This window comes from Desmodus rotundus, unplaced genomic scaffold, assembly GCF_022682495.2.
Source record: "Desmodus rotundus isolate HL8 unplaced genomic scaffold, HLdesRot8A.1 manual_scaffold_92, whole genome shotgun sequence".
Lineage (NCBI taxonomy): Eukaryota > Metazoa > Chordata > Mammalia > Chiroptera > Phyllostomidae > Desmodus > Desmodus rotundus.
The window spans coordinates 32,643-58,511 of NW_026527703.1; the positions used below are offsets into that span (position 1 = coordinate 32,643).

General features: G+C 55.8%; 1 protein-coding gene and 1 long non-coding RNA gene across 6 annotated transcripts in view; one reads left to right on the forward strand and one right to left on the reverse strand.

The window, feature by feature from the left end:
* Positions 1-25,242, reverse strand: part of LOC112314607 (sodium- and chloride-dependent glycine transporter 1) — a 32,956-nt gene extending 7,714 nt beyond the window's left edge. Inside the window, exons 1-5 of one of the 5 annotated variants that reach the window (XM_045204208.3) lie at positions 25,116-25,242; positions 18,563-18,681; positions 4,816-4,972; positions 4,138-4,269; positions 3,506-3,776 (exon numbers count right to left, since the gene is read on the reverse strand). In XM_045204208.3, the coding sequence (XP_045060143.1) occupies positions 3,506-3,776; positions 4,138-4,269; positions 4,816-4,972; positions 18,563-18,592 (590 nt within the window). In that variant the 5' untranslated portion in view covers positions 18,593-18,681; positions 25,116-25,242. Of the gene's footprint in view, positions 1-3,505; positions 3,777-4,137; positions 4,270-4,815; positions 4,973-11,016; positions 11,131-18,562; positions 18,682-24,106; positions 24,304-25,115 lie in introns of those variants that run through there. The other 4 variants (XM_024571191.4, XM_045204209.3, XM_045204206.3 and 1 more) reach the window with 4 other exon arrangements.
* On the forward strand, positions 24,502-25,869 carry LOC123480819 (uncharacterized). The gene is made up of 3 exons (XR_006656937.2): positions 24,502-24,769; positions 24,879-25,022; positions 25,505-25,869. It is a non-coding gene; the product is annotated as an uncharacterized lncRNA (long non-coding RNA).

Genomic DNA, 25,869 nt, shown 5'->3' on the forward strand with positions numbered 1-25,869 from the left:
TGCAGAGGGCGCTGCCCAACACTTCCCTCACCTGACAAAAGCCTACCACAGCCGTGGTTCATTAAACAGGCATCAGAGCCAAGACCTGGGCTATGGCCCCTCCAGGCTCTCTGTTGATTGAGGAACCACAAACAAAAGGATGGGAGAGGTTCAGGAGCTGTGGAACCACCAAGGAGGGGTTCCTGCTCTCCTTCAGCAGTGCCTTCCAATCTTTTTTTCTTCGTGGCACATAGAAAAAAATATTTTTGGCTCACAGGGATGAATGGATAAGTCATTCAAACTTGAAGGCAGCTAGGCTGGGGACTCGGGGCTGCCTAGACCCTGCCTGACAAAGGGAACATCTGGTTGAATAGCTCTGCCCGCCAGAATAGCCAGGGGGTCATTCTGCTGCTAGCACTCCCAGTCACTTCAAACACCAGCATGGAAAGTAAAGAAATGATTTCTTGTTCAAAAGATTTTTTTAACCTTAACTATATATGTTAAACTGATAGTGTTTTATACCACTTTTTATCACAATACTAGGGATTAGAGTTTAGAAGGATAACCTGGAAACCAAATAATGGATTTGATTTTTATTTTTATGGCACCATATTTAGTTTGGGGTTTTTTTTGTTTGTTTTGCTTTAGGACTAGTGTTTTTGCAATCAAACATTTTATCTAAAAACTCTTGGCATCCAACATAGGTACAAATTGTTTCTTAACGCAGAAAATCTCTGGAATAATTCTGTGTTAGTTTTAAATTTCCCAAACCACATGGTAAGCACCTTGGGAACAAGACATCCTAATTCATGTCTTTGCTTCTCCAGCAGTGGGGGTCACTGTGCCCACTGAGCGCCTGTCACTGTCCTTCATGGTTTATGCTGCATCATCTCAGTCAGCTTCACAACAACCAGGTAGGTGCTGTGAGCGTCCCCAGTTAATGGATGGACAGCTAAGGCTTAGAGAGGTTTGGTGACTTCCCAAAGCCACACAGCTGGTAAATGGCAGAGCCAGGACTTAAATGAGGCCTATGGGGCCCCAGAGCTGCCATGAAGACACTGGGAGAGGACACTGGGATCTGAGGCCCACTGGGCATTGGGTGCCGTGCTGGTCACCGCAGGGACCTACAGGCAGGGAGCAGTCAGGCCAGTGCACAGAGGCCTGTAAAGCAGGACTAAGTAATTGGTGAGAGAGGGGCCCCATGGGCCAGATGGTCAGCAGGAGGCTGACAGGGGCCCAGAAATCCGCCCTTGGGGCTTCTATCACTTTAGAGGAGTTGTTTAATCTTTCTTTGGACTTGCTTTCCCCATTTGTAAAATGGGACTATTTTCTAATTTCTGCGCAAGCTAGTTTATGGTGTTGTTGTGGGTCTCCAATGAGATCATGCAGCTTTCCAAGGGGCGTTGGAGAGTGTGGACCAAGAACACCTGCCCAGCGTCATTGGCCTAATTCCCACCAGGCACCAGGCACAGAGGAGCCCGATGGGACTCAGAGCACAGGCCCTGACACAGCAGTGCTGCCTGGTTAGTTCCTTAACCTCTGACCTTCGGCCTCTGAATTTGAAAAATAGGGATGGTGATATTATGAGATAACATGCCTGGCACATAGTAGATGCCCTAGGTATGGGGATGCTCACTCCTCCCCTCCTTTCGAAGCCAGCCTGGGCAGCCCTCCCAAGGGTCATTTTCCCAGGTTCCCCAGAAGGGGGCAGCAGGGAGACATCCTGCAGGTCAGGCTCCAGCCCTGGCTGAGAAGTAGAGTTCAACCTGCCACCTAGTGGGCCCCCCACCCATGACCAGTTTTCTTCTTCCCCTCTGATTGCACTGGATAAAGTCCCCAGAGCTCTGCCCTGGGTGGCCCTGCAGGGCCAGGGATCCCTGGCAGACAGCCCCATGGCAAGCTTTTCTGGAGGTGTGGGTGGGGCTTTGTGCATCTGGGAGCTTCTGAGGAGGTTCACCCCCAGGCTAGGACAGGTTGCCCAGCCCCCACCATGCCTCAAATGCAGTAGAATACATACGTGGGTACTTCTTTGCTTAGTTCTCCCATCAGATGTGAGCTCTGGAAGGGTGCTGTCTGTGTGTCTTGCTGCCCTCTCTGTCTTTCCTCCTAGAGCCTGGTACCTGGGAGGTGCTCAGGAAATGACCTGTCCAGTGACCGAGTCTGCCTGCTGTCTACACGGTGAGCCCTCCATTCCCAAGTGAACCTCTTAGCCTCTTCGAATGTCTACGGCCCAGCACGGAGGCGGGCACAGGGAAGCTGGGCCTGCAGTGTGTGAGCTCCGGCACTGGGCTTAGAGGACATAGACCTGCTAGGACTTCCAGTGTCCCTGGGACCTCGGTCATCTGTCCAAGGCTCTCATCACCTAGTGCAGAAAGCCTCAAGCCTTAGCCTGGCCTGGGCACCCCTGCACCTTGTGACGCCTACAGGCTTCTTCTGACACTCAGTGTCCCTCCTGCCCCAACCCCAGATCCAGTTTGCCATCTCCTGGCCTCTGTGGACCTGCTCATGTCTCTCACAATCCCTTCTCCCCCCTCCCTCCCTCCTCTGAGAAGCCTTCTTAGCCCCCTCCTTTTGCCTCCATCCTCTCAGGAATGACTGCTACCCCGTTGTACCCCCACCATGGGCCCATGCATACCTGCACTGAAGCACCTGCCCCTGCTGTGATTAGCTACCTGTCTCCCCGCTGGATGGGGAACTTCTCAGGCAGGAGCCCTAGGCCATTCACATCCATGGGCACACGGGGCCTGGCGGAGCTATGCAGTGAATGTTTGTGGAGTGAATGAATGAGGCTTACGCACCAGCCGCCAAAGCCCTCTGCCCAGGTGCTCCCCAATAGGACATGGGATTTCCTCCAGGATGTCCTGCTGTGCCCTCACCCCCACCCAGGTGGGACTAGGTGCTCCAGAACACCTCCAGCAGCAGCTGCCCTTCGGCCGGCTCTGAGACTCTGGTCTCTGCGGCCACAGAGCACAGCAGCAACAGGCTGTCTTTTCGAAGTACAGCTGGAGGATGACAGCCTTGGGCTCAGGAAACTTCCATGGCCCCCTGTGTTCTGCAGCGTTAAATCTAAGCTTAATTCTTGTAATTTCTCCAGGAAGGTCGGTGCTCCCTCTGAAGCCACCTTAAGACTCACATCCTTGTTACTCCCATCAGAATGGGTTCCTCTCAGTCTCAGGACTGGCTGTTGCTCACCTGGGCCACAGGGCCTTTGCTCATACTGTTCTTCTCACCAGGAAGCCATCCCTCTTTCCCCTGACTCTCCTCTGCAGACTTGCCTGACCACTACTTCACAAAGATGCCCTAAGTCACCTGTCTTCCACCATTCTCTGGTGCATCAGCCTGTTCTGAACAGGCTGTGAACTCCTTACACCTCTTCATGCACCTCCGCCACACTCGGTGCCCAGCAGAGGGCTGAATGTGGTGCAGGTACCCTCCCGAGTCTGCAGACTATTGCCTGATGGTGAAAGGGAGGGCTGAGGGTTGACACCAGGTGCGACCCCCAGCCCAGGTCCGTCGGGAGCCTCACCTCCAGTACTCCTCGCTGGGGCTGGTCCTCTGGAGGGTGCGGTTGAGCAGGTGGGAGACGTTGCTGGGCAGGGCAGCAGACTGCGAGCCGTTGGTGAGGTTGGAGGTGTCCAGCACGCCGGCGCAGTCCGGGGAGTTCCAGGGGTTGTTGCAGTAGGCCCAGGGCAGCACATGTGTCATGGAGGAGAAGAAGTAGTAGAAGGCGATGCAGATGACCACGTTGTAGTAGATGCCAATGTACGTAGACACCACCATCATGCCATAGCCCACACCTGGGAGAGGGCGAGGACAGCAGCAGGCTCACACGTCTCGCTGAAGGAGGCGAGGTGAATTTTAAAGGGCCCACGGGGCAGGCTTTCATGGAAGGCCACAGAAGGGACAAGTCCAGGCCTCGGCAAGGGCAGGCAGGGGGATGCAGAGGTTTTGTGTATCCATGTGGTAGGAGGGAAGGGTGGAGGCCAAGCAAACACGGACCCCAGCACGTGTCCATGGCCTGGCCATTGATGTGAGGCGTGGGTCAGCACCAGGGCTCCAGCGGGGTTGGCAGTGTTTGTACAGATGGGTGAGCCTGCACAGCCCCCAAAGGCCCATGTGAGTGCATGTGTGTGCATGTGTACTTCGCCCAGTCCTCACCTTTGAACATGGGGCTGATCCTCCAGACCCCCAAGCAGCCCTGACTTGCAAACTGGCCGAAGGAGAGCTCCATGAAGAAGAGAGGGATCCCGCAGAATATCAGCATGATGAAGTAGGGGAACATGAAGGCGCCTGGTGGGCAGGGAGAGGGCTGGCTCAGGGGCAGCCTGGCGGGGATCCCCCCCTCTTCCTGCTTCCAATGGAACAGCCAGACTTTTATGATTGACTAGGATCCAAGGAGGGTGTGCAGGCACTGAGCAGGAGCCTGGGTCTGAGGCACACTCCCCACGGCCTGTCTTTGATCTTGACAGAGGTCCCGGAAAGTCTGCTCTGAGCAGAACCAAGACCTGGAGCCACCATGTTTTGGTGGGATTTGATGGATTAGTTACTGGGACACTCAAATGTCCCTGAACTATTTAGGGGGGGTTGGGGTGCTTTTCTCCACCCCTCCTCACCTTGAGGCAGCAGGCTGGCCGGTCAGACCCAAGCAGGCTGCCAGGGCCAGGGGTGGCCTGTGCCTTAAGCAAAGGGCATCTAAACCAGGGATGGGGCCAAAGGAGATCAGGGCCAGAGGCCAGCCTGTCTGGAGTGAAGTCTGTGCCAGGGAGGGGCTGGCCCAGGCACTGATGGGTGGGCTCTATCCAAGTGGGTAGTCCCTGCCCTGTGCCCCCTGGGTACCTCCCCCGTTGCGATAGCAGAGGTATGGGAAGCGCCAGACATTGCCCAGGCCCACGGCATAGCCCACGCTCGTCAGTACAAACTCGATCTGGTTGCCCCAGTTGCCCCGTTTGAGGTTCTGGTCCCTCTTGGTGGCCTCGCTGGGCACAGCACCATTCTGTGGGGACAGGAAAGAAGCTACCATCAGCAAGGCATTTGTGCCTGATCCTCTGTTTCTCCCCCCATGGGGACACCATGGACCCTGCAAGCTCCCACCCCCCACACTGGGCTTCCCCTCTGCTGGCAAGAGCCACAGGCAGGCCTGGCAGAAGAGGGGAGCAGGAGGGAGTGACTGCCAGAAGGCATCAAGTGGGACCACTCTCACCAGCCCCCAAGTATCCCATGCTGGGGTCACCAGCCCACCTGAGGAGCTACTTCCAACATCTGACAGGTGAGACCCTGCGAGGGAGCTAAAGTCAAGAGCACCCCAGCCCCAGACCCTCCAAAACCTCCCCTTTCCCCTCTGGGTGAGGATCTTGGAATAGCTGAGCTTCATACCAAGCAGCCAAGTCAGGCTGGGCACAAAGGGGCCTGTGTCCAGACGGCCCCCCCACCCGTCGCCACTGCATTGCCAGGCTGAGCACGCTGCCCACAACAGGCGGCTGCAGAGGAAGAGATGCTGGACCCCTCCCCCAGCTGAAGTCTTTTTCCTGGGTGGGCAGGGCTGGAGGAGGACAGAGGGGAGCAACTGCGCTGGGCCAGACCTGGGGAGGGCGTGCCGGGACTCGGGATGGGTCCTGCCTGTGGCTGCAGAGGGGCCCTGAGGAAGCTGACCTGAGCTGGGTGGTGCTGGCCATGTGCCGGGGGTGGAGACCAGAGTTGTAGGCACCACGCCAGACTTGGAGGACAGACTCTGCTAGGGGAGACAGAGGGCATGACTCCAAGAAAGGGTCTCTGAGCTGAGAGGGGGAAGCTGCAGAGGATGCGGCTGGTCAGAGGCGGCTGATGAGATTTGCCCCAAGGGAAGGATGCCACACCTGCCTGAGGAGCTAGCTGCAGCCAGGGCTGGGGGGCCTGAGGCCTCACCGAGGGCGGCCCCCTTCGGGAGCCCTGCCACCACAGCTGGAACTGGCTCAGCAAGACCCTTTCTAAGTGTGAATGTGCTCTCCCTATGCCATGCCCCTCCCACCGCCCAGGTAAGCAGGAGATCAAGCCACCTGGAGCCAGAGACTGAGGAGTTAGAGGGGTATCAGGAAGAGACATAGGGACCCTGAGCGTCACCGTCAGAGAAGCACAGAGAGTCCTTGAGTGACAGAGACAGCCTCGCAGAGATGGGCTATTCTGAGAGAAACAGGCAGGAGTGCCTGGAGAATGCCCAGGATCAGGGACAGAGCAGCGTGGCCTCTGAGGAGAAACCGGCAGTGACACTGACCTCAGCTTGAAAGAGACATATTCAAGGACAACTGTCGTGCTGGCCAATAAACAAAGAGGTCCGGTGCTCTGAACTGCTGTCGGACCCTGACATGGACTGACAAAGGCAGAGGGGAGGGATGGCTTCATGGGGACCGGGGCCTTCCAGAAAGGCGCTGGGGGTACAGACATGGCAAGCCGGGCGGGGGCCCCGGCTGGGTGACCCGGCTCCCACAGTGGGCACACCTGGTCCCTCCAGGCTTGCACACCATGGGTACCAGAGACCAGGCCCACTTGTGGGGCGACTGTCCTGCGTGCCCAACCCAGCATTGTCCCCACACAGACGCTGACCCTCACACCCTTTTGGGAGGTTTGGGGCACAGCCCTAGGAACTGTGGGGTCTCCTTCAAGAAGCAGCCAGAGCAACTGGCAGGCTAACGGAGCCAGTGTTCATTCATTCATGGAGTCATTCACGCAACCAGAGAGATGTACTAACATCTGCTGGGTGCCAGGCCTGGACCAGGCACTAGGAATTCACCAATAAACAGACACACTACCCACTCCAAGCTAGAAGTCTAGTGAGGAGTGAGCCATCGATGAAATGAGCAAATACATGATTTTTATATGCAACTGCATCCTGGCCACAGCGGGAAGTTTCTCAAGTTACAGCAGGATGGAGGAGGACAGGCGGTGAGGTGGGGGCAGGGTGAGGCCAGGGACGGCCACCCTGAGGCCGCAGCTCAAATGCCCGCTTGGCTGAGGGAGATGGTGGCTTGCAGCCCAAGTGCGCCCTCTGTGACAGACAGGCCCCTAAACCTGTCACCACCTCCCAGGGCCTCCTTTGGGACAGGCCTGGCAATACCACAGGGTCAGGGAGGCATTTTTTCAGAGGGTGTGTGGCCTGCTTAGGGTAGTTTATCCACCCCCAAACAAACCCCAACCAAATAGGGCTCCTGTATACTGACCCTACAATAACAGTTTCATTCTGTCCAGGCTTGTTTACTCAGGGGCACAATGGGGGATTGTGGCAGCTGCAGAGTGGGTGGGTGGGGTCACCGAGCAGTGGTCACAGCTGTAACAGAGACAACCAAGGGCCCAGGATGGCCTCATGGGCAGGGAAAGGGCAAGGCCAAGGCCCCCAGCAGACCACGAGCTACCCAAGGCTTGAAGCCTGAGGCCTCTTCCGGCTCCAGCCCACACAACCAAGTGCAGCAGGAGCAGGCTTGGATCTCTGTGGCATGGAGGGGACTGTGAGGGCGGTGATGCTCCCAGCCACGCGCCCTGGGCAGCTGCTGGATGGAGCCCTCAAGGGCTAGCGCACCCAGTTAATGAGCAGCACGGCACTGGGCACGCGCTGATCAGTTGAGCTGTGCCAGGTGCCTCACGGAGAGGCTGGAGACCCCAGGACAGGGGCCTGGGTCTAGGGGTGGGGGTGGCGCTCTGGCGGGAAGTGTCCCACAATAGGGGTCTGCTGTGCAGAAGGAGCTGGAGGCCCGGGAAGTGGCACGCGGCAAGCGGTGCAAGAAGCTCCTGGCAGAAGCAGCACCATGTCTGTTCTCCGGCCCTGGGCCTCAGCACCGTGGAGCCCCAGTGGTGGCAGCTTGGATGCTATGCCTGGCCATGGAGCCGTGCCCGCAGCGAGGCCTCTGACTTCAGTTCCTGCATGAGCCGCATGGAGTGTTCAGGTGTCTTGGCTGGTGAGAGCTTAGTCCTCCGTGGAGGATAGAGCAAATCGACTTTTCTCCAAGAACATAAGAGGAAAGGGTCTCTAAAATGCACTGGGTTGGGTGGGGGCGGGGGTGGGGGGACATGGTTCCCAGAACTCTCCTTCCCTTCCTTCTCCAGACCCTCCTCTGGGGACTTCCTGCCACTTCCTGCCCTGGTAGCGAGTGCGTGGCTGGCGAACCTTTTTCAAGGCTGCACGGCTTTTACCTCCTTGCATAATCTTTCCAATCTAAACCTCTCATTTTTTGATCTGCTGGGTAGACGGCTATGTCACTGCTATTTACTGTCACTGAAGTGGCTGCCGTCTCTGGAGTTGCCCACGAAAGGACACCTCTGTGCTCATGGTCTGGCCCAGACTGGGGGCCTGGCTGCCTGACCCAGCTCTGCGCCACTGACTGGCCAAGCTCCAGGCCCCTTCTGCCCATCACCTGTCTCCCCCTGCCTGCCTGTCACTGCTCTCCCTTCCTCCCTTGGTGGTGAATTAAACCCTAGTTTTTCGGGGGCCCTCTGGGTGGGCACTTCTCCCCCTCAGGGTTCTTGGACAGCCCTCACCTTTACCCCTTACTCCCCTAGCGTTGGCCTGGTGGGTGGTCTCCAGAATGGGGACTACCTGGCCTTGGAACTGAGATCCCCCAAGCCAGGCAGAATGTAGGCTTTCGGGCACTCTCTCTCTAAAGTAATGCCCACCATACACACACACACACACACACACACACACACACACACACCAGACCCGCAGATGCCCCTTCCCTAGAGAAACAGTCATCAAGGCAGAAGTGTCCTTCCCCACACAGGACTTGTGACCTGTCTTGGGTTAACTACCACCCACCCCAACCAGGCACTTACGTAAGTCCTTCCCTTAGCCTTCTGCCCTGCGTATTCACTGCTCTGCTTGAGCTTCTGGGATTAAGCCTGTTCAGCTTAGAGGGCAGAATCCGGAGCTCCCACTGTGTCTCCAGCTCGGCAGGGTGAGACCCTGCACCAGGGGTTAGAACTCTGGCATTCTGCAGCCTGCTCCCCCAGTGATCCTGGGCAAGTCACTTCCGCCCTCAGCATCTCGGCGTCCTTATCTATGAAATCAGTGGGGAGAGACTAGGCAACCGCCGTAGACCTAGTAGTCTGCAGCTCTGACTTACCTGGAATTTTGCTACTTCTGACTCTCCTGTGTTTTCCATTAGTTCCCACTAGCTTTCTTGATGATTTTTAAAAATGTTATTGCCTTTCTTTCCAATTATAAAAGCATTATAAGCTTATCACACACATACGAATTAGACACTACAGAAAAGCTTAAAAGAGGAAATAGTTGCAAAGCCTGATCTCAGAGGTGACCACCACCTCCACAGGATGGACCCCTCCTCTCCATGCACGACTCAGAGAGAACCCTGATTTCTACTCTGGGCTGCAGCTCTGCTCTGGCTCCTGACTCCCGCCCTGCTAGATCAGTGTCCACTGGATATTTTTGTGAATTGTGAGCTCCCTCCTCCTTCTCTCCGTGGACACTGAGGAATCCTGGAGCTGCCTGGCTGGGCGGGCCCCCTGGGACCCAGCAGGCTGCTTGTGTGGGATTCTGCAGCTCCAGTATTTGCTCATGGGATGAAGTCCATCCAAGACAAACTTTATGGAGGAGAAGGGCAAGACCCTACATCCCAGACTGACCTTGAGCCAAATCCAGATCACTGGCAACTTTCTCTGAGCCCCAGGGGGAAGTTTAAGTAAAATGGACATTACGGTAATTTGTGGCTGCCTCAGAAGAACCCGTGACCTCCTCACACCCCTCAGTTCTTATTCCCCAAGTTCTCTCCCATCAGTCCAGGGGCCCGGCTGGCCATTGGGTAGTACCTGTCCTGCAATGGCGGGGCCCACAGTCCTTTACCCAGCCTCTCTTATCCAGACATGGGAGAGAGTCGGGGTCATAGCCGGAGGAGTGGGACCGTGGAAAAATGTACCTCAGGCCCAGTCAGCACACAGGGGCAATTAGAGCCTCCTAGCTCAAGGAAAGCCTCAGAATAGCCTCTGGGCACCCACCAGGAGTGCAGGCCCTCATGTAACAGGTGAGAGAGGCAAGGCCATGCCTTGTGCTATTTCACCCAGAGTCATGACCGGCAGAGAGCGACCTGCCAGTTTTGTGAAGAGCAGGCGGAAGACAGCCCCACCCCCCCAGGCATGCCAGGCTCCGCTCCAGGCCTTGGGGAGCAGGAACGGGGCGACACTGGGTGGGCCTTACCTCTGCCTTAGAGAAGCCCAGCAGCCTGCCCCTTGCTGTGGCAGCTGTGGGCATTCTCCCCCCAAGTTGGTTGGCAGTGGGCTGGCACTCCGGACAGTGGCTTTGGTTTTTGACCCTGGCAGTCATGGGATCTTTGGACAGTTCCGCATAATGCTTCTCCCCAAACTAACCCACATGTCTCCGGAGGACATTCCTCCTATTGCCTTCTGAAGGTGAAGTTAGGGTGCCCTACAGGTGGAGGGTGGCTTTCCTGGTCCTGTCATCCTTGCTGTCAGCAGCCCCATAGCGCCTGACAGCTCTGCCCATCCCTAGCTTCCAGGGACGACGGCGCACCAGCACCCACCCCACCCGGGCACTTGCCCTGGACACTAGTGAATGTTTTATGGGGTCTCTCTCCTTCCAGCTGAGAGTCTTGCCGGGTCCCCTTCCCCCACCCTCACCGCTGAGTCCATGTACCATGTCCCCCTGCTCCCTCACCCACTCTCCCCATAGGAGTAACTGCCGTGGCAGACAATGGGGCTGTATTGATTAGTACAATTCCTGGGCACCTCCGGTCTGTCTCCCCGGGAGCTAGGACAATGCAGCTTTGATACACAGAGCAGATTCTCAGCAGGTCCTTGGGCTGGGGGAGCCCTGACACCCCCACCCTCCTCCCCCGTGCCCCCACCACGCAGCTAACTCTTCCTGCACTCCTTTGCACAGTCGCAACTTTCTGGGTCACTTTGGCTGGTGTCTGTCTCACTTGCTGGCTGTGCCTGCCCCTCCCTGGCACAGATTACTCAGCCCCTCTCCCCACCCCCAGCCCAGCCTCCCAGACTGCCTGGCACCAGGGAGAGGGCTCAACCTTCTGGAAGGTGACCGACCTGCTCTGGGGAGGAGGGGGCCACAGGTCCACGAGCTGCAGCCATCCCAGGTGAGCACTCAGAGAGGAGCGCTTTGCGCCTCCGCTGCTCATTCACACCTCTGCCAGCTCCAGACGACACTGACGCATCCCCTGCCTCTCCCACTGCCGGCTGGGCAGCGGCAATTACTTTCACCTCATCTCCTCCCGAAGCTCTGCCTACCCCCTCCCCGGGCCCTCCCCCTCCGGCCAGTCCCCATGCAGCCCAGCGAGGGTGCTCCAGAGCTAGAGTGAGGCATGGGGTTTGCTGTGTTTTTCCCTTGTTCCCAGCAAGTTATTGGAACAACAACACACACACACACAAAGCCATAGAGTGAGGCGGAGTGAGCTCAGGAGGGAGTGAGAGGGTGGTTCGCTTCTCTCCCCCAGCTGGGCCTTGGGGCCTTGCATTTAGTGGGCTCCTGGTAGGGTGGTCGGGTGCCATTGGGTGCTAGAGATGGTAAAGGGAGAGGAAGAAGCAGGGTGTAGCCCACAGGGCGCTACCAAAGCATCCAGACTTCTTAGTATGGGCTAGGGGATGCTGGGCCCTGGAGCTGTCTCCCCACCCCAGACCTAGGGGTCCCCAACCGGGCAAGACGATGGGGCATCCTGGTAGGAGAGCATGATGACAGTGTGAGGAAGCTGTGCCCTAGTAAGCTGCACTTTCACGGAACAAAGAGAGCGTTAGCCAAGAGGATGGTCACCACAGAGTCCAGACAAAGCCAGTCACAGGCTACGGACCCGCGGGGACTTGTCCTGCATTGCCCAGAGCCTGGGGTGCTGCTCTGGGGGGGTGTGCTGTGAGCTGGGTACCATCCCGCAGGAGTGACCCTGACTGGGGTGGGATGTGACTCACACTCACCAGTCAGTCCCCAGCTGATGGTGAGACACCACGAGCCAGCGGCCAAGAAGCAGGTGTGAATGCCCTGGTCATGGGAAGGCATGGCTCTTCCTGGAAATTGATGGGCTGGCCAAGGGCCTAACCCACGGTAGGATCTTAAGAAACATCCATCAGGTGCAAGCATGTCTGAATTCCGATGTAAAGAACAGCTTTCCTGCGAGTTTGGTTAGGGTGGAGGCTCCGAAGGGCACATGGCAGGACGACATTGAAGTAAAAAGGGCAAACCTCTGCAGTCAGATAGTCCTGGGTTCAAATCCCAGCTTTGCCAGCTTCTCACCATATATAATCTTGGGAAAGTCACCTAAAGTCTCTGGTTTCAGTTTCTTCATCTCTGAAATGGGGATAATAAAGCCCTGGCCGGGTAGCTCAGCAGCAGTCCCCAACCTTTTGGGCAGCAGGGACGGTTTTCCATGGATGGGGCAGGGGCAGGAGGTGGGGCTCAGGCAGTAATGTGAGTGAAGTTCTGCCCGCCGCTCACCTCCCGCTGTGCAGCGCGGTTCCTAACCCGCCCCAGTCCCGACCAGTCCCAGCACACGAGGTTGTAGTTAATCCCCAGTCAGGGCAGGTAGGTATGAGAAGCATCCAATGCATAGATAAGTGGAACAACAAATCCATGTTTCTCTCTCCCTTCCTCTCTCTCTCTCAAATCAAAAAATTATAAACAAACAAACAAACAAATAAATAACTTGGGGAAAATGTCCGCTCACTGTGGAATCTAGTGAGCGTTAGTAATAATAGCAGCAGACAACACATATTAAGTGCTTCACACGAGCCAGGCACCATCCTAAACATTTTACACACACAGGGCCCAGCAGAAGCGAGGCCTGCTTGGGTGCGGTTGGAAGGGTAACAATGTGGGTGTAATAATTTATAGTTTTAATTTGAACATTTCACCTAAAATGTGCTGTGGTGTGCTTGAGTGTCATAGTGTTGTGTTACAGAATGACATGCTTATACTTTTGTAACAAAAGATTTTGTAACAAGACAGGGGTATTATTTGTGCCGGACCCTCTGTATCAACCCATTTAGTCCTCCCAACAGCCCCCTGAGGCAGGTACACTTTTACCCCCCGTTTGGGGGAGAAGATGGACACTGGCCTAGGCCCAAGTGAGTACTCGAAGAATGGCCCCGGACCCCACTGACTCAGCCACTCACTGGGCTGGCCTCACACAGCCAGGTCCCCAGACATGCCCCGCTGACTTCCTGTAGACCCAGACTGAGGGCCAAAGCCCTGGCTGGCCCACTGGCTCCAGGAAGGCCCAGTCACCCATGATGCCCAAATGCTCACTTCCACCCAGGGTGGGCTGTGGGCTCTGGCTGCCCTGGCCCGGGCCGGGTGCCCAGAACAGGCAGCCCTGGCTGGATGGCTTTCTCTGGCTCTGGCCATGGGACAGGAGGCGGCAGAAGCCCAGCTGGGCCCTGGCCGTAATGAGGCCTCATTAGTGGGATCCAGCTGCTCCAGCCCCATTTAGGGAGGCCGGCCCCCCAGCCCCCACCTCTGACTTTTCTTAATAAGAGTGGGCATGCATCCAGAGGGGCAAGGAGTCTAGGGGCTTTGTTGTGCCCTGTGACTCTGAGGGAAGGTCCTGCTGAGCTGCGACTGTGACATGCTGGGGATGGGAGGAGGGCTGCAGGGAAGCTGCATGAGGGGAGGTGTGGGCACAGCACTGAGCAGGTGGTTTCCAGGGAGGGTGGAGAGGGGAAGGAGACCAAGGGGAAGGGATGGCAGGGTCCTAGGTCCAGAGAGGAAGGTTGGGCCTTATCCTTTGGATCTAGATATTGTCCATGTCACTGGGGAGGTGGCAGGTGCACATCTAGGGTCATCTAGTTGATCATCTACGCTGTCCTGGCTAGGAGAGCACGTCCTTGGTGCTAGGCGTTATATAAAGAAAGCACCCACTATGTGCCATGACCTGTGTTAGCCAAGTGCCCACCATGAGCCAAGTCCAACGCTGGAAAAATACACAGTGTGCCAGGTCTGTGCTAGGAAAGCACTCACTGTGTGCCAGGATCTGTGTTGAGAGTGCCCACTGTGTGCCAAGTCCAATGCTGGGAAACTTCCCACTGTGTGCCAGGATCTGTGTTGAGAGAGTATTCACTGTGTGTCAGCCCCATGCCAGGCAGCCCCTGTGGCATGCTAGGTCCTACACTAGGTAAGTGCCCATGTGTGCCAAATTCTGTGAGGTGAGGACCCAAGTATGCCCAGCCCTGAGCAGGGTGAGTACCCGCTGTATGCCTGGTACTGTGCTAGATGAGTGCCCACTGTGTGACAGGCTGTATACAAAGGGAGTGGCCAATGGGTACCAAATCAGTACTAGTTGAGTGCTTGCCACATGCTGGGACTCATGCTAGGTGCGTGCCCAGAAGGCGACAGGCCTTTTCCCAAGGGAGTGGCAATGTGTGCCAAGCCTATGCTACTTGAGGACTTGACACATGCCAGGACTTGGGCTGAGTGAGAACCTGTTGTGTGCCAGGCCCTGGGACGGATGCTGCAGACAAGAGGTATCCAAACCATCATGCCGAGGCAGAACAGAACAGGTTGGGTCGGGCAGCCCCAGGTAACCTGCGGTGCTTGCAAAGCCTGCTGGGATAATTTAGATGTTCTGGCACCCAGAGCCCTAGCCAGGTGACTCTGATCTTATTCATCACAAATCTTCCCAGTGAGAAGCAACCAATGAGTTCTGGGGAGGGAACAACGAAGCCACCAAGGCCCAAGACACCATATGAGCAAAGAACGGACATGGGGTGGGGGTGGGGACTGAGTCAACTAGCTTATGAACTTGGTGTGAGGCCACAGGGTTAAAGCTGACCCTTTGGGGCTCTTCTGTCCTGGCCTCCTCCCCTCCAGCTCCCTGTCCTCTAAGCCCCAGGCAGCACCCCCACACGTGTACAGAGGTATGAGGTGTTCATGGAAGGACCGCCCCACCTCACTCCAATGCCCCCAAGCATCCCAGCTGCTCCCAGGCTTGGAGGCACCCTGGCCAGCTGGGGTTTTGCACGGCCCTGTCCTAGGAGCTGCTGAGGCGTGAGGGAGGCAGCTGAGCTGGCCTGGCAGAAACCATCTGGGCTGGAAGTGGGGGGAGGGACACGTGCAGCAGGCATGTGGGCCTGGGCACGTGTGGGGAAGTGGCCTGCTCCTCCATGGGGCACCTGCCACATGAAGAACCAGGCAGAAGCTACGAGGATAACACAGGATGCCTGTGGATGCTGAAGAGACCCAAGGGTCCCATGTCCTCACACCCAAACCTAGAGCAAAGGGGGAAGGAAGTGAAGACACTTCCTCGCAGTGAGGCCCACTCCCTGCATGCTAGGGCACAACTGGCAACAGAAGCCACCAACCTGGGATGGTCCATGTGCCCCTGGTTTACATGCATGGCCCTCAGCACCCTGTGTGCTGCCCCATCACGGCATCCAGAGAAGGGGCATCCTGAGCCATGTGTCCTTAGGGGAACATAGCACCTAATAAAGTGCTATGTTCAGCTACCTAGGTTAGCTAGGACAGATGGCGCTCCTCAAAGGCTGTATCCTAGAGACAAGCACTGAATGGAGGAGGCTTCGGTTCCAAAGTGGGGCCCGAAAATAGCAGAATAGTGTAGCCCAAGGTCATCAGCAAAACTGAAAAAGAGGCAGGAATAGATTCTCAGCAACCATGGGGATGCCCAGGGGACAGATGCTATGAGCCTAAAATGAAGCAGCAGCGGGCAGAAGCCAAAGGGCAGAGGGCACGAGGAAACCAAGCCCCAGCTATCTTTAGGCACATCATGGTGCTGGGAACAGAGTCCCAAAACAGCATTCTCTTCCACAGACAGGCTAGCCTGCAGCTCCGGGACGCTCGGCTCTGGCAGGGACTCTGGGAGATTCTGATTCATGCTCCCTACAGCCCGTGTGGGTCCCCTGTCTCTCCTGCCTGATTGCCTCAGTCCTTTCGGGGTCACACCCGGGAAGGAAGGGCAGCCAGGGAGCATGCAGAGGGTTTCTCAGGTTTCATGGGGTTCAGAATCTTTAAGTAGGAAAGGGCAGAGCCACACCCCACTTCCTAGACAAGCCCATGGCGATTCCAAGACTTCTCTGGGAAAGCAGAGGCCTTTCTGGGTTCCATCACCACATCCACTCCTAGTAAGTGTTCAGGTCGTGAGACCTCTGCCTTATTCTGAGCACCCAGAGTTCAGGATGGCTCAGAAATACTTTCAGAAACTTGGTTCATTCAGACTTGTTCCAACCAGGAAGGGGCCAGACCTGAGCAGGCCTGAGGGGCACAGAGGAGGGCCCTGAGCCTGGGGACAAAAAAGGGACCACACACGAAACCTGCCAAGCTCAGGAGAGGCCTACATGGAGGGCTCTGTCACCGGGAAGAACTCCATTCTTCTTGCTGATGCGGTAAAGAATTACAGATCAGAAAGTCTATGAGTATGTAAATGGGGTTTATTGGTGATACCTTCTCATGCAAGGGAATGGGTCTTGCTGAAGTGGGGGTAAAAGGCAAGAGCATCAGGTCCTTTGTCTTGAGGACTTGTATAATTTGGCAGGAAGGGGGTGAAGAAGTTACATATCGATTGATGGGTAAACGTTGTCCAGCTTCCTCTGGGGGACAGGACTACCCAAACATAGGTATGTGGGGGGTCTGTTAGCCCAAATCCTTATCTTGCTCCACACCCCACTTGCTCATCTTGTCATAAAACAGATCCATGACAAAAGGCAGTTAATTAAAGTTGAGGCAGTTACCTAAAATTATTCATGGGCTCTTTCTCTAAGCGACTCTTTCAAAAAGGAGACAGTGACCAGAGATAGGCAATTAACCAAAGTTGTTTTATGGTCTTTTTTGTTGGGCACTGTGGACCCCTTCCTCCTCCCCCTTCTAGACCTTGGAATGAATACAGTTTCCAAGGCTTTCTATCACAGATAGTGAACACGATTTATGGAATTTCAAGGTGTCAACATGACGTTTCTTGCGATGTTCGGAGCACCTGGCAATCTTGCTGGGCCGGGCTCAGGACTGCTGTGTTAGTGGGTAGGACAGGTCTCCTTCCTCCTCCCGGCCTGGGTTTACTATCTGTCTTACCTGACAGCTCGAAAAACACCAAGATCGAAAGTAACCACGTGGGGTGGTCTGAACATAAAAATTCCTAACTGAAAGTGGGTCTCAGTGGGTAGTCACTTCCTAGGTGTGTAGCTTCCTTGACAAAGGTCAATCTTGACCTTAAGTGAGCCTGTCTATTGTCATTTTGCATCTAAGCTAACATACCTTTGAAATGTTCATCTCTTTTCCCAGACCACTCTGGGCACAACCATCACACCACAGCACAAGACCGCAGGACACGCTCGCTGTGATCTCACTCCCCGCATGCGCTTCTCTGTGCTGTAAATGTGAACGATCCTGTGCCCACCAACTCCATCTCACTCTGTGCAGTCTCAGAGATGTCCCTGCTTTGCTTTCCTCCAGCCTCCCTCATCCACCACCAGCGAATTTCATGTCGCCTCCCGCTTATGTCTCTTCCATTGACTGTAATGTATAAAATAAGCTGCAAAACTGCCATTCTCCACAGAGCAGCTCTCCACCCACTGAGATTTTGCTTCCCGGAAATTGTCATCAATTTGGCTCAAATAAACTCAGAAAAAGTCCCTACAGGTGTGGACGTTTCTTGCAACGACACCACCTGGCTAACCTCCTGCAAACCGTTTCTTTGGACCAAGTTGTTTGAGTCCCAGAAATCTTTGTTTTGGGAGGGCTCTGCAGAGACCCTGGGCCACTTGACCCTTACATGATGAGAAAGGGAGCCGGAGGAATGGATGTGGGAAAGGAAGGCACCAAGGGAGGGCTGTGCCCAGTCACTAGCTTCCTCCCCCGACGATGCCCCAGTCTAGCTCGTCCCTGAGGCAAGATCCCAAGAGAGAATAGACAAGCACTGCCCTTGGGGTAGGATCTGGCACCTGTTCCCCGGTTCCTGCTGCCTGTGCCACCCTACTTGGTCCACCAGTGGGAGTAGAAGCCCTTACCAGGCCCTGCTCCTGCCCCTGCTTTTCAAGGCACCCACCACCTTTCCTGTGCTCTGAGGCATTGGGCAAAGGAAGGGCCATGGCTTGGGGAAGGAGGAGCGGCAGGTTTTCTTGAGAGGCCTCAGGAGAGGATTTGAACAAAATGTGCTTTGTTACTCTTCAGACAGGAAGTACAGAGAAAACAGCCAGGGTCAGAGGACCCCTTAATGAGCGCCTACCAAGCACTCCCTGTGGCAGGCAGAGCTCTGGGGGGTGGGAAACAGGGTGGGGCGTCTCAGCCCCAGGACAGCCACAGGGGTTTTGCTGTCGTCCCAGCAGGATGAGCTGCAGCCTTCTCTCCAGGGTGTCTCTTGTGACTGGAGGAGAAGTGGGCCTCCTGCCTCCAACGGGCTCTGTGGCGGAATCTGCCCTGCCATGGGCCCAGAGCTGTAGCCCCATCTAACCAGCCAGGTGAGGGCCTGCCTGCCTGAGCCTGGGACAACCCTCACACTCAGGAGTCCGGGCAAGGCCAGACTCAGGGACCCACGGAACCTCCTTGGCTCTCCTGTCATAGGGCAAGCAGCTGGCCGAAGGCCCAGAGGGGGCAGGGCTCATGCCCCCTTCCCCGCCCCCGAAGTCTGGTCCCTGTACTCACCAGCATCCCTTTGGCACCTTTTCCCACCATGGTGGCAGTGGGCTGGGGGCTCTGGAGTCCCAGGCCACAATCACAAGCTCTGCTTCCAGCACCTTTCAGGCCACAAGAGACCTCAAGAGCTGCGGAGAGAGCGGAGAGTAGGGTGAGGATCTAGCCCGGGCAGGCAGAGGTAAGGCATGTGTGGCCCTCAGGGTTCTCTGGAACAGGTAGTGCAGAGCCCAGGACACCAGCTGGCAGGCCTCACTTCCCTCCCACCTTGGCACCCCTCTGCCAGGTCACTTGTCATCTTGCTCCTTTCTCTGTGACCCCGGATCAGCTCCTCCTTAGCTATTCTGCTGACCCTCCCCCTACAGTCCTTAGTCTCCAGCCTTCGTGTCCCAGGGGGCAAAGGTCTATTTTTCACTCTCCGGATGCCCAATTCTATAAAAGATTTTTTAAAAAGAATATAAAACTGGACAGGGTCCAATTGTTTCATCGTCTGTGTGAATGGCTTCAACCTTTCCCCTGAAGAGGAGTTGGCTTGGATCCACTCACCCACCCCACCCAGGCAGCCGGGATGGTCCTTCCTCATCCCAGTGCCACTCAGCACAGGTTCCAGGGCAACCGGGCTTGTTGTTATGTCACTAATGGGGACATAAGCTCTGGACATGCCAGACACACCACATGCTGTCTCCTGCCTGCAACACCTTCCCAACACCAGCTGAAATTCTACAAGTCTTTTAAGACCATACATAAATGTCCCCTCTTGTCTATAGCCTCTCCCTCACTGGAATGAACAAATTGCTTCCTCCTTTTTGTTTTGTACAGATGTCTACTAGTGTCCTTGCCAACTCATATTAGACTAATTTGGTTTTAAGTCTGTCAAGCATGAGTCCCTGAGTCCCCTGAGGGCTTGAATCTGTGTTTTATTTACCTCCTTGTGCCCAGCACCTAGCACAGTGCTCAGCTTTCTGGCAGTGTGGGCTGCATTGAAGGGAAGTGGGTAAGGCTGAGGGACTGGAATGAGGGTCGGCTGAGATCTTATATGATGCACATACAGGCAATTTGGGGCTGGTAGCTGGAGGGGCTGCAGGCAAGGCCAGGCAGGTGTAGACAGGTGTAATGTCAGATGCAGATGGTAGAGGGTAGTTTCTGACAGGCCACAAGAGAGGAACCAAGCTTCAGGGAGACTCAAAGAATTCTCTCATAGGAGGAAAAACCTGGGTCAGATGGACAAGGACATTGAGCCTCCATACGGCCGGGTCCTAGGAAGGACTGGGCTCAACCTCTGGGGACTTCCCCGCTCTCCCTCATAGCAGACTCCACTCCAAAGGCTGTTCTGTGCCACTCTGCCCCACCCACAGCCATCTGGCAGCGGCCATCTCTCACCCACAGGCCCAGGAAGTCTTTGGAAGGCTAAAGAGACCAGGAAAAAGCTCTTTGCCTATGCAAATCAACCTTGGCCCTGCCCACCAGGCCTCCCTGCAGCAGGTGGGGGTGTGACTTATAACCATTTTCCTTTTGTCAGTCAGCCATACTGGCCTCTCTGCCTCTCAATGTGTCCCTCTAAAGAGGTCCCTGCTCATGGCTTTGGTTTTCTGGGGGCAGTCAGGAGAGGGGTGCCATGCTCCCTTAAAATCATACCCTTGCCCTCCTCACTCACTACACCCTTCCCTCCAAGCTGTAAGCTCTAGATTTGACTTCCTCAAAGCCATCCCTCTTCAGCTAACAAATAATAATGACAGTTATGACAATAATAACAGCAGGTGGCATGAAGAACCACCTCATGGACTGGGAATTATGCCTTCTGGACGGGTGAGTAGATTGAGGACACTGTGCCCTGGAATTTAGGAGTGTTCTCACTCAGGATGTCCCAGAGCACTGACCGCAAACACAGCCCATGCCCTCAGGGTGCTTACAGATTCGAGCGGAAAAGGTGGCTTGGTCGCTGCTCTAGAATGAGTTAAGTGTATAGATTTGCTGCCACTCCAGCCTCTGCCATGTTAAATGGCCCATCCATCCATGCAAAAAGAACCAACTGAGTGTTGTGGCATGCCAGGCCCTCTTCTAGATGTCAGAGATGCACGGCACGCAGGCACCTAGCCGGCCCCTGCCCCACAGAGGGGCCACCACTGACAAGAAGTGCAGCATGTGTTGCAGAGCTCGGGCTCCGGCACCCGGTAGCCCTGGGCTGGAATTCTGGCTCTGCCATTCACTAGGTTACGTGACTTCAAGCAAGGTATTTAACCCCTCTGAGGCTCAGTGCTGTCAGTCTGGAAGATGGGGCTAACAATCCTTTGTAAATTCTGAAGTTTCTGCTTCGTTTTTCACTTGACTACAAGTCCCCCACACTTTCCTCCCCTCCAATCCATTAATCTTCTCAAAGCCCCAAAGCTCTGATTTCCTCCAATAGTTCTCCACAGCCACCAGGATATAGCCTGAACTGTTTATCAGGCATTTGAGGTTGGCCACAATTCAATTCATTTATTCCACAAATATTTATTTCAGGCTTCCTCTGGGCTAGACCTGTGCTAGCACCAAGAACTCAGGTCTCTGCATTCCTGCAGCTTACCGGACAGGGGGAATGAGTGAAACTGGTGTCTCAAATATACATAATTAAAGATTGAGATAAAGGGTATGAAGGAGAAAGAGCCTTAAGGGGTGGGGGGACTGACCTCCTGTTTGAGGGTCACAGAGGGCTTCCCTGAGGAAATGATATTTGAGAGTCAGAGGGAATTAATTAGGCAAAGCGGCAATAATGAAGGAGGAAGAGGGAGAAAGATTTAAGCAAACGAAATAACATAGGAAAGGCCATAAGGCTGAGGCTCAGAGAGCCAGGGAGAAAGTGGCCAGATATGCAGGTAGACCTAGGAGCAGCGTCAGGGCTTTTGGGGCTTGGGTTTTGGTCTTTATCCTGAAGGCGAGGGCAGCTATGGAAGCTTTAAAGCAGAGTCGTAATTGAGGAGGGTCAACTGGTGGAATGTGCATTTGGAAAACATCACCCCAGACGCAGTGTGGAGAAAGGGAAGAGAGGACATAAATTAGGAGTAGGCCAGGCCAGAGATGAGGGGGCTTGGTTAGGAAGGTGATGGTGAGGTGGGGAAAGGTGTACAGATTTGAGAAAAATATGTAAGATAACATTGGTAGGAGTTAGTGATGAATTGGACTTTGGGAGTGAGGGATAAGGAAGGGTTTTTGGTTTCAGCTGGTGCAACAGGAGAAAGCCAGCGCCAGCCCGAGAGACAGGAATGCTGCTGGTTTCGAGTGGGGAGAGGATGGGCTGAGTTGGGCAAGCTGGGTTTGAGTTGCCTGTGAGCCACCCAAAGGTGGGTGGTGAGAGGGTGGTCACAGGAACTGTCCACCTTTAGTCTCACTGCTCAGTCTTTCCTCTCCCCCAAACAGGACTGTCAGGTCAGTCAGTTTTAAGGGTCCATCTGGGCCAAGCCCTGGAGTCCTCTCTGGGGATGGAAAGGGGTCAGGCTCTTCCCCTGTCTTCAAGGACCTCATGGTTTAAGAAAAAGAGGGAGGAAGCATAATATCCGTTCACTGTGAAGGAGGGAGGGCAGGGGCTGTGGGAGCAGGGTGGAGACCTTGGTCTGCCTGGAGCCCAGATTGGTTACCCAGGGCCACCTGTGGCCACGTGGGACTATTCATCATTCCCAGAGGGTTCTTGCTTCCTCCATGCGTTTGCTCATGTGGTTCCCTCTTCCTTGAGTGTCCATGTCTCCATTTCCATCTGTATATATCCTATCCATCTTCAAAATGTCCCAATGCCTCTGTCTTCAAGGAGCCTTTTTTTTCTGCCTCCCATTGCAATCTTTCCACTGCACCCCCAAAGCACGCTGTGTACATCTGTTTAACACTCTCGTCACACAGTGTTGAGGCACAGTTGCGTGTGTCCAAATCTGGTGCCCCAGCAGCCAGAGAGATCTCCCAGGCAGCGGTGTGATTCTTCCGTGTCCCTAGGGCTGGGCACTGATTGGTATCGCCGCAGTCGCAGTATAGGCCAAGTAAGGGGCGTTTTCTCTGCAGTCCTTGTAAATATTTGGGCATGCTCAGTGTCGCCTATTATTCCCTTTCTAGAACCAGTCCCCTCACCCACTACACGCTCCAACCTTCTGTTGGCCCCTCACTTCGAGAGTCTTTAACCTCCCAGGTCCTTCTCTCCTCCAGTCCTTGACCCCTAACCTTTACCATCTAACAGCCACAGCAGCATCAGGCTGGTTTCAGCAAAGAAATAGACTCAGGCTCTGTGTCGGAGCTGTCAGAGAGCCGGGGACTTGGCTCCTTTAAGAGTGTCCAACCAGGAGGCGTGGCCTGCGGAGAGCAGGCCCGAAAGGAGGAGCGGCTCCTTTAAGAAGCGGCCCTTCGACTGAGCAGAGGCACCCAGCCAGCAGGCTGGGGTGCGGTCGCTTTTGGGGCTGCGGAAATATGCGGAGCACCCCTATTCCTCGAAGCGTGGCGCGTCTGCTTTAATCGGGGTGAGAGGTGGGGGGGGACGTTACATCAGCTACTACGTGTGGGCCTCTCAGCTGGTGAGGAGGCGGCGGTCCCGCCCCCGCCCCCTGCGGTGGAAAAGTACTGTGGCGCCCAGGTACCCGCCCCCTCGCCCCGCCCCCGGGATGGCTCCGGCACCCTCCTGGCCCTCGGGGTAAAACCCCCTCCCGTCTGGCCCAGCCCGGGCCCCGTCTCTTCTCCCTCCCGGCCTTGGCTTCGGGGTGCGGGGTGCTGGTTGGTGTGGGCGCCTCTGGGTGCTAGGCCCCCTGCCCTCACCTGTGGCCGCCCCGGCGCGCCCTACAAGCACCCAGAATGAAGGTTGGAATGGGGAAAGCACAGATTCTTCCCAGGGTAGCAGCCCGCAAAGAACTCCACGGCCGTAGTCTTTTTTCCAAAGCCGTGGCCGAGAGTCGCGGACAAAGAGCCAGAGGGCGCCGGACTCTCTGGCATGGCTTTCTGGAATTGGCAAGCGCGCGGAAACCCGCACGGGGCTAGCGTTTGGGCAGGCAGATAGGGAGACAAGAGGGCTGGAGAGGCTAGATAGGCAGCCGGGGTGGCCGGCAGTGCGAAGAGATGGAGCCAGAGCTAGCACGCTGGACGCAAACACGGGCCGTCTGTTCCCGGCCCGGGTAGACCCCCGGCGCGCAGACCTACTGGCGCCGAGACAAACCGCGACACACTCTGGTTCCAGCGCTACCCGCACAACCCTGCGCCCGCCATCCCCGATCAAGCGGGCGTCCGCACGCAGCGCCCCCACTCCGGGAGCGGCCCCCCTCCTTTCCTGCCTGCTTCGGCTCCTTGGTGACAGTGGTGACACCCAGACGCGCACACCTACCCCGACCTTAGCGACGAGACAGACATTCCCGTGCGTGCACCCACACTCTTAGCCACAGATGCCTGCATGCATGTGCGATCTCTCACTCTCTTGCTTTCTCTCTCTCACACACACACACACATACACACACACACACACGCACACTGGTCCTGGGGCTCAATCCGGAGGAGCCATCAAACAGCCAGACCAACAGAGGTGCGGGCTGCAGCGCCCCCTTCCCCCAGCCCCCTTACCATGCTGCAGCCCCTGGCCCAGGCGTGCTGGGTCCGCACCGCGGTGCGCCCAGGTGGCTTTCTTAAAGGGAAAGTTGCATCAGCTTCCCGAGGCTTAGTGCCGCCCCGAGTCCGCCCGCCCCGCGGCGCTGCTCTCGGCTCCTCCGAAGCCTGTTGTGTTTTGGTTTCGGGGAGGCGGGGACCAAGAGTTTGGTAAAAGTTTGGAGAGTGGGGATGGCTTGGGAGACCTAGCCAAGTCCCTCCCCTCCCTGAACAGCTCCCCAGGCTGCCCAACCCTCCATCCTCCCCCCGTTCCCGTCCCCCTCATCCCCACCCTTCCTGGCCGACTTCTCAGGCTCCTCCTCCCAGGGAATAAAATTACAAGTCGCTCCAGTTTTCAGATGATTGATCCCCTCCAACCCCTGGGAGGGGGCCCCACAAAGGAGCCCCCTTCTCCGTCCCTGCCTCTCTGCCCTCCAGCTGGGGCCCTTGGAGAAAGCAGATGTCGTCTCCTTCGGGCTAGACTGGAATGAAGCCAGAAGGCCTGGGGCACTTCGGGGGGCTGGGGCTCGAGTTAGCCTGCCAGGCCCCCAGCCTTCTGCGCCTGCGTTCCCCCTAGAGAGAAGTGAGAGCAAATTCCATTCCCTTTGGAGCAGCGCCGCTAGGGACTGTGGGCACAGCTGGGTAAGGCCTGGGTCCTACTTGGAACTGGAGGTTTGGGAGTAATCTTTTCTCCAGGGATCCTCCTTTGACCACTGACTTGGTCAACCCTACTCTGACTATTGTGTTACAGGGGCTGCAGACACAAACTTGGGCCCCCTCTTCCCTCCCTGGGGAGACAGACCAGGGTTCTCATACCAGCTAAAGGACACTTTGCCAAAAGGAGCTTTGGTGAGCCTCAGTTTCCTCCCCTGAGAAGTGGAGAGGACGAGCTCAGGTAATGCAGATACTTCTATGTGAAACAATGCTGCAGGCTGCCTCTGGCAGTAATGCTCCGCAGTGACAGAAAGGGGCTCCCCCATTTGCTTACCTTGTGAGAGCCTCCAGCTTTCAGGGAGAAGGGCCAGTAAATACTGGCTGTCAGAATCACCACTGTTGTCTCTTCCTGAGTGGGGCACCTGCTTGGGAAGGGACCACCTGGAGAGATAGGCTCCCCTCTGCACCCTGAATCTGTTCCTCACTGTTATCTGGCCAGGAAACACGTTTTGTTTTATCCCTGGGGACAACACGTTTTATCCCTGGGGACAACCAGCCTTCAAGAAGATGCGGCACCCAAACGTTGCTGGTTCAATTCCCTGTCAGGGCACATGCCTGGGTTTCAGGCCATGTCCACAGCTGGGGGTGTGTGAGAGGTAACAGATCCCTGTTTCTCTCGCAATGAATGTTTCTCTTCCTTTCTTTCTCCTTCCTTCTCTCTAGAAATAAATTAATAAAACAGTAACGAAGAAGAAGCCGCCGCCGAGGCACACGAGCCAAACTTGCACAAGATCAGTTGACAAGGGATCAGTCCACTTTATTAATTTACAGTCCAAGGCACTGAGGAAGATAGCTGGTATCAGGCACAGACACCTGCGGGCCGTACACCCTGCACAGCACCGATGTCCCCAGGGCCCTCCTATTTAGAATTGACAGCCTATTCGTGTTGGAGCCTTGATCAGATCTGGGAAGACAGGCTGGTCTCATCAGCAAGACTTCCATTTTCACTTTGTCCCCAAACCTAGTACGCGTAGCGCGTTTGAGATTTATCATCTCCTATGAACGAATCGTAGGTGTGTGTGTGTGTG